Genomic DNA, 8,579 nt, shown 5'->3' on the forward strand with positions numbered 1-8,579 from the left:
CCTTATGGGAGCCATTTTCTTTCAAACCTCCACAGAGACACAAAAATTAAAGTGATTAAAGAATCTGTGCAGAGTTGGTGAGGTGGGCCTTGCAGTTAACCCCAGGTAACTGAGGCAGGACTCAATGTGGTCACCTCAGATGGTAGATGTTTCCAGGAGTCGAAAGAACAGGTAATTGGTATCAAACCAGGATAAACAACATGGAGAGATGTAGGAGAGAAAGGAGTCCCTATCCACAGTGTGCCATGGCCTAAGACATTTCTGAGTGACCCCATCTCATTCTAGTGGTGGTTCTTACAGAGTTCCCCAACTCCACAGCTCCTGGTCTCACCACGTCTGGTCACATCCTTCACTGCCCTTGAATGTGAACCTCAGTGTGGTGACCTTTTAGATGCTGCTAAGTCACAGGTGCCTCACTGCAGGGTCCTGTGCCTGGTTGTTACATGGCATTTATAGATAGGAGGGTATTGATAGCTCCACCAATAGCACCAGGCCAGAATGGGACTGAGGTGCATTGAAGGAAACAGGGAACGGTCTTGACATAAACATCAGTAATCCTGGAGGACGAACTACATAGTGGGGACCACAGATTGTTTCCCCATGGACTTCATTATTTTTGAGACTGCTCTTGAACCATGCTGAATACTCAGTTCCAGAATAAAGTCAATCTGAAGCATGAATGCTCAGTACAAGAAGTGGAGGATCCTTGAAGGTGCTGATGGCCAACCCTCTTGGTTTTTTTAAAGGCAAGACCAGGCATACTGATTCATGGCTTCCCACTTCCAGTGCTGTCTGCGTCTCCTCTATGTTTCAAGTGACACACTGCTGAGGCCCAGATGTGTCCTGTGTTAGCACACTCAGTTGACAGAGGCAGTTACTGATAGTAAATGAACAGCCTGGTGCCGTGCTACACACCTTAATCCCAGTGCTTGGGAGGTGGAGACAGGAGGATCAGGAGTTCAGTGCAAGCCTCAGATACATACTGAGATACAGGCCAGACTCATCTACATTAGACTCTGTCTCCTAAAATGTTTTAATGAAAAAAGAAAAGAAAGGGGGTCTGTGTTTCCATGTTCCTCCTTCACACATCTCTTTCCCAAACTTCTCCCTCTCTCCCCCATTTCTGTCTGAAGAAAATGAAGCAGATTGAGTCTCCTACAGTGCTCATCTTCTGGGTGGCATGCTTGTCATGTCCTCTGCATTTTGGTTTCTTTCTTTTACTGGACTATTTTCATTGTATTTAGTGGTTTGAGTGACAATGACTCCAGTAAGTTCAGATATTTTGAATACTTGGCCACAAATTTATGGCCTTATTTTGGTAGATGTAAAAGGTGTGGCATCACTAATGGAAATATGTCATGGTGGAGGGGGGCAGATTTTGTGATTTCAAAAGACACATGGCATCTTGAGTTTGTTTGCTCTGCTTTCTGCTTGTGTTCGAGATGTGAGCTCTCAGCTGTTCCTACCACCATGGCAGCCTGCTGTCACACCTCCCTGACATGATGGCAATGAACTCTAATCCCTCTGGAACCATAAGCCCCAAATTGACCCTTCTGCCATAGGTTGCCATAATCTTGGTATTTTATCACAGAAGTAGAAAAATAACTAAGACAGAACTTCTTGCCAGGAGTGGCATATTGCTGTAATAGACCTGACCATGTAATATGGTAAGGATTGTGGTGGCATTGTAACTTTGGACTGGAAAAGCCAATGGCTGATCAAAGCTCAGTGGCTCTTCAGTGAGAGAAGAGAGGAAAGAAAGGTGAGAACAAGGCGGATGATGGGGTATTCTCTTGTGAAGTTTCAGAAGGAAGCAAAGTCTTCCTGCGTCATTTGGTTATATTTTTGAATTACTAATCCATCTGTTGTGTCTGTTCAGCTGGAGCTGAAGAACAGCTGTGATTAGCTAGAGACTGGCACCACTAAAGTAAACCACTGCTTCACTCTGACAATCAGTGCTGGTTAACAGGAGCTAAGAAATGAGCAATGGTTGAGAAGAAACAGCTATCACTGAGACAAGTCTTCTGGGAATATACCCTCAAGTTCAGCACACAGAAGCTGTAGTCTCGATAGGGCAAAGACTGCATCTCATGCTTTCATCTGAACCTGGTAGGAGTCACCCAAGTGGTGCTGGTATTTATTTAAGTTTTATTAACTTTTTTTTTTTCATTTCATTTTATGTGCAAAGGTTTTTTTCTGCATGTATGTCTGTGTACCATGTAAGTACTTGGTGCCCACAAAGATTGAAAGAGGGCATCAGATCTTCAAAAATAAATTAGACATGGTTTTGAACTACCATGCAGGTACTGGGAATCAATCACTAGTCCTCTGCAAGAGCATCAGGTGCTCTTAACCACTGAATAATCTCTCCAGTCCCCAAGGTAGAGCTGGTTCTGAAGGTGTGAAGAGATCATGAAGAGAAGCTGAGGATTGGCATTTTGTGGCAGTGCTGGAGCCCCAAAGAGAGGCCATTGGTGAGGGCATAGCCCCAGTTGCAGTGGAGACCCCAGGACACTGGAGATACCATTACCGTGTATAATTACTGCCAAAGACAGCAGTGGAGGCTGGCCTGAGCCTATGAAATAAGCTGTTTGGTCTGTAGAGGTAGGGGCAGTGAAATGAAGCTAGCTCCCCAAGCTCTTTGGGACCCAGAGAATTATGAGTGTGTCCCAGACATCAAGCATGTTTTGCAGTGTTGAAGTTTGTTTGTGCTTTGATTTGGTTGTGACTGTGCCCTGGTTTTTATCTTTTGAAATAAGAAGGATTTTAACTTGTTTGGGTTTTATTATTATTATTATTACTTTTCAAAAGCCCATAGTTGAGAAACTTTGAACTTTGAAAGAGCCATTGGGTTTTAAAGAGAGCTTAAATTTTTACAGCTTTGGAATTTTTGAAGACTATGGGACTTTAAAAGTTGTTTGGGTTTTATATTGTGATAGTAATGTCAAGGTGACAGCTTGGGAACAGATGACAATGGGTTGAGTCTGGGAGTCACACAAATATTGAAGACTAGGCCACCAAAGTTAGATGAACAAAGTCAACTTTACTCCATCACCATGATGTAGCAGAACTTCTAACTAGTTAGAGCCATAGGCAGCTTGGGTTCTGACACCATGACCCCAACAGAGGGAGTGGCTCCTTAAAGCAAAAGCCATAAGTGTAAGGGGGAGGGGTCAAGGGTGATATAAGAAAATAATTTTTACAATTTGAGATTAAGTCTTGATAGTACACTCTGGTAATTTACAACTTATGATAATACTTTACAACTAGTAGTACAATTTGTGGTAACAAGGTATTTGTACAAGCTTAACCGGGGATTTGCTTACACAAGTCTGTGATTATCTTAACATAGTTCGTGACACAAGTGGGGCCTTGTCTTGACTTTTAACCAACTGTTTGTTCTGATAACTGCTGAAGAAACAGGGTAGGTGACTAATATTTTGAATTATTGTGGACTCCACATTTCCTCCTAGAGTTTGTAACAGATCAAACCCTTGATTCATTGTCTGTATATAAATATTCCTACATTGGGTTTGGGTGGCTAGGGGAAAGTATTATGAGCAGAAGACCAAGAGTTCCACTTTAGAAATGCAGTTTCTCACAAATCTAATCAGCACATTAATCACACATGAACTTGTAGTGGTTTATTGTGTACCCCCAATAAAGCTTGCCTTGGGGATCAGAGGACAGAGTCAGCCACTAGATTAGACATAGAAGCCAGACAGTGGTGGCACACATCCTATCATTGGGAGGCATATATCTGTCTGGATCTCTGTAAATTCAAGGCCACACTGGAAAAAGAGCCAGGTGGTGGTGGCACACACCTTCAATCCCAGTACTAGGAAGCACACACACCTTTAATCCCAGGAAGTGACAGCAGGGAAGAGAAATTTATATATTACATGAGAAAATAGGATCTAAAGCAGTTCAGCTGAGACCATTTTGGGTGAGGACTCAGAGGCTTTCAGTCTGAGGAAACAGGATTGACTGAGGAGTTGGTAAGATAAGGCTGGCTGTGGCTTGTTCTGCGTCTCTTGTCTTTCAGCTTTCACCCCAATATCTGGCTCTGGATTTTTTTATTATAAGACTTTTCAAGATTAATGCTTATGAACCAATCATTAAGAATATCTGTAGTGTGTTTGACCATCTGATCACCAGACTAGGTCAGATCAGGCTTTCTCTCGACCATTGCCAGGAGTCTACAGTGGATGTATCATTGTGGATTTCTGGGGACCTCTCTAGCACTTTGCTTCTTCCTGGTCTCATGTGGTCTTCATTTATCATGGTCTATTATTCCTTGTTCTCCCTTTCTGTTCTTGATCCAGCTGGGATCTCCTGATCCCCTAAGCTCTCTTTCCCTCAAACCTTGCCCTTCATTACTCCCACTGTCGTCCAGGTTGTTCATGTAGATCTCATCCATTTCTCTGTCATTGGGAAATCCCTGTGTCTTTCCTAGTGTCCCGTTTTCTAGGTAGCCTCCCTGGAGTTGTGAGTAGCAGTCTAGTCATCTTTGTTTTACATATGGTATCCTCCTATGAGTAGGTACATACCATGTTTGTCTTTCTGAGTCTGGGTTACCTCACTCAGGATGATTTTTTTCTTTCTCCATCCATTTGCCTGCAAACCTCATGATGTCATTGTTTTTCTCTGTTAAGTAGTACTCCATTGTGTATATGTACCATATTTTCTTTATCCATTCTTCAGTTGAAGGGCATCTAGGTTGTTTCCAGGTTCAATGCTGATATGAACATAGCTGAGCAAATGCCCTTGTGGTATGATTGAGCATTCCTTGGGTATATGCCCAAGAGTGGTATAGCTGGGTCTTGGGGGAGATGGATTTCCAATTTTCTAAGGAAGCATCATCCAATAACAGATGGAAGTGGATGCAGAGATCCTCAGCCAGGCCCCAGGTGGAGCTCCAGGAGTCCAATTGTTGAGAAAGAGGAGGGACTGTAAGAGTATGAATTGTTGAGACCAAGATTGGAAAAGTACAGGGACAAATAGCCAAACTAATGGAAACACATGAATTATGAACCAAAAGCTGTGGAGCCCCCAAATGGATCAAGCCCTCTGGATAAGTGAGACAAATGAATAGCTTGAAATGTTTGGGAGGCACCCAGGCTGTGGGACCGGGACCTGTCCTTAGTGCATGAGCTGGCTGTTTGGAACCTTGGGCTTACACAGGGACACTTTGCTCAGCCTGGAAGGAGGGGACTGGACCTGCCTATACTGAATCTACCAGGTTGAATTGAATCCCCAGGGGAGTCTTGGCGCTGGAGGAGATGGGAATGGAAGGGAGGGGCTGGGAGGAAGGTGGGAGTGGGGGCAGGAGGGGGGGAGGACAGGGGAACCCATGGCTGATGTGTAAAATTAAAACGCAAATATAATAAATACATTTTTTTAAAAAAGAATATCTGTAGCACAAATCCTAATTGGTCTTGATAGTAAAAACTCAGTGTCAGATGTCAGGGTGAAAGCAGAAAGATCAGAGAAACAGAGCAGCCAGCCACTAGAAAGACTTCTTACTTCTAGGAATCCTTAGACTGAAAAGGGTCCTGTTTCTACAAATCTTCAGATTATGCAATGTGCTCCTGTCTTCTCCCACTTTATATTTCTCTCTCTACCCAGCCCTTCCTGTCTCTACCTTCCTAGTCCTGGGATTAAAGGCATGTGACTCCTAAATGCTGGGATTAAAGGTGTGAGCCATCATAGCCTGGCTCTGTTTCTCTTTTAGACTGTATTAATCTCATTTAGTCCAGGGTGGCCTTGAACTCACAGAAATCCATCTGCTTCTACCTCCTCAGTGTTGGGATTAAAGGTGTGTGCCACTACTGCCTGGCCTCTCTGGCTAACTAATGGCTTATCTCTGTATTCTACTTTTCAGGCAAGCTTTATTAGTTAGGTCACAATCAAAATATCAGCACAACTATCAAAACAATAAGCAATGGTCCAGCAATGGAGAACAATAGGCTGTTAGCCAAGGGGACAAATTAAAGAGTTTATGAAACCGGGAAAATGATGGTTGTTTCTCTTTTTTGTCTCTCAAGACTTACTTTGAGCTCTTAAAGAGTATTTCTAACTATGTCTGAGCGGTTAGCATAGAAGCAACAGGATTCACCCAAGGCAGCACATACCCTCCCCCTTTGCTTAGGAGTACTAAGTCTAGTCCCCTTCTATTTCATAGAGCTATTTCTGCTGAAGAGTTCAGGTCAGTTTCCCATGGTGAAAAGGTTAGTTGATAGACCCATGGTACAGGCATACCGAGACCCCTGAGGGGGGGCAATCAATGGGAGTTCTTTAAGTTAAGAGTATTGGGGTAGCATGCCGAGCAACAGAGCGGGCCACCATGGACATGGAGGGCATGGGCAGCTATTCCCTGGAGCAAGTTCAAGCTTTCTATTCATTTCCATTTTAATAAATGATGGCTGAAGCTCCTCACATGGCAGTCACAACTGAACAGCAGATGCTGTAGATTTAATTCTAAATGGTCTAATTAAGTAAGAAACACAGAGCCAAATAAAGAGTTAAAAGCCCAGAGATCAAGCAGTAGCCGAGAGCTAAGACCACCTTATCTTACCACTCACTGCTGTCCTTCCCCTGAGAGAGACCTTCTTCCTGTGTCCTGTCTTTTTATTGCCTTTCTGTTCTGCCTTCTTGTTGGTTCTAAACCCAACCACATGATTTCCTTGTCACTGCTTGTCTTTACAGACCTCCAGGTCTCTATGGTTCATACTGAGATTAAAGGTTCGGGTCCTCTCTAACACTCTGCTTCTTCCTATTCCCCTGGGGTCTTCATTCATCATGGTATCTCCCTCTCTGTTGTCCCACTCTGAGTCTGGGGCCTGTGCTGGGACACTTTGCTCAGCCTTGGTGTAGGGAAGAGGGGACTGGACCTGCCTCGGCTGAGTCTACCAGGCTGGGCTGACTCCCCAGGGGAGACCTTGCCTTTGAGGAGGTGAGAATGGGGGGGGGGGTAGAGGGGGGAGGAGGGAGGATGGGGGAATCTGTGGCTGATATGTGAAATTAAGTTAATTATAAAATAAATACTATTTTTTAAAAAAAGGTTCCAGTCATGGCTTGGCTGAATCCTTGAACACACAGAGATTCTGCCTGCCATGTGATTGGATTAAGGGCGTGTGCCACCATGCCGGACTTCCGCTAAATGGCTTGCTCTTAGTTCTGATCTCCGGACAACTTTTTTAACACACAAATAAAATCACATTTCAGCACAAATAAAAGATCACCATAGGATGCCAGTAGAAGCTCCTGCCGAGGAGCCTGTACCAGAGGCTCCAAAAAGAAGAAAAAGGAGAACCAGAGCATCAGAACCCAAGGACCCAGTGGAACCCAAGAAAACTGCTGAGTCAAAAAAATCTGGCAAGTCCACAAAATCAAAAGAGAAGCAAGAAAAAATCACTGACACCTTTAAAGTGAAAAGAAAAGTGGACCGGTTCAACGGCGTTTCTGAAGCGGAGCTTTTGGCCAAGACTCTCCCTGATATTTTGACCTTCAATCTGGACATTGTTATCATTGGCATTAACCCAGGATTGATGGCTGCTTACAAAGGGCATCATTATCCTGGACCTGGAAACCATTTCTGGAAATGTCTGTTCATGTCAGGGCTGAGTGAGGTTCAGCTGAATCACATGGATGACCACACCTTACCCAGGAAGTATGGCATTGGATTCACCAACATGGTGGAAAGGACAACGCCAGGCAGCAAGGATCTGTCTAGTAAGGAATTCCGGGAAGGAGGGCAAATCCTAGTGCAGAAACTGCAGAAATACCAGCCACGCATAGCAGTGTTTAATGGAAAATGTATTTATGAAATTTTCAGTAAAGAAGTGTTTGGAGTAAAGGTTAAGAACTTGGAATTTGGGCTTCAGCCCCACAAGATCCCAGACACAGAAACTCTCTGCTACGTCATGCCATCTTCCAGTGCCCGATGTGCTCAGTTTCCTCGAGCCCAGGACAAAGTTCATTATTACATTAAGCTGAAGGATTTACGAGATCAGCTAAAAGGCATTGAGAGGAACACAGACGTCCAGGAGGTACAGTACACGTTTGACCTGCAGCTGGCACAAGAGGATGCAAAGAAGATGGCTGTTAAGGAAGAACAGTGTGATCCCGGCTATGAAGCAGCGTATGGCAGTGCTTATGGTGAAAACCCATGTAATAGTGAACCTCGCAGCATTTCTTCAAATGCGCTAACAGCTGACAGTGGGGAGCTGAGAGGAGAAGCGGCCCCTGGTGATGCTCCAAATGGGCAGTGGATGACACAGTCATTTATAGACCAGAGCCCATCTTTTAATAATTGTGGGACCCACGAACAGGAAGAAGGAAGCCATGCTTAATGACGTTGCTTCTCAGCTCTGCCTCAATGCTGCAGTTTCAATGCAGTTGGCAGAACCTAGAACCTCCGTTTCCTAACTGAAGAGTTAGTATTCATAGTACTTTACGACAGTGGTGTAATTATATATGGAGCAGTTACATGGTAGGGTCAACTGTATGAACCTATGTAGTTTGGAAGGAAAAAATAGGGTGTTTTCCACCTGAGTTTTGTATTTGAATTACCCATC

General features: G+C 44.1%; 1 protein-coding gene across 1 annotated transcript; it reads left to right on the forward strand.

Moving 5' to 3' along the window:
• The first annotated feature begins 6,346 nt into the window (after positions 1-6,346).
• Positions 6,347-8,354, forward strand: LOC118583123 (G/T mismatch-specific thymine DNA glycosylase-like). The gene is given in 2 exon segments (XM_036186479.1): positions 6,347-6,468; positions 7,250-8,354. Coding segments are annotated over 2 exon segments (1,227 nt in total).
• Positions 8,355-8,579: the final 225 nt, after the last annotated feature.

Source organism: Onychomys torridus, chromosome 4, assembly GCF_903995425.1.
Source record: "Onychomys torridus chromosome 4, mOncTor1.1, whole genome shotgun sequence".
NCBI classification, from domain to species: domain Eukaryota; kingdom Metazoa; phylum Chordata; class Mammalia; order Rodentia; family Cricetidae; genus Onychomys; species Onychomys torridus.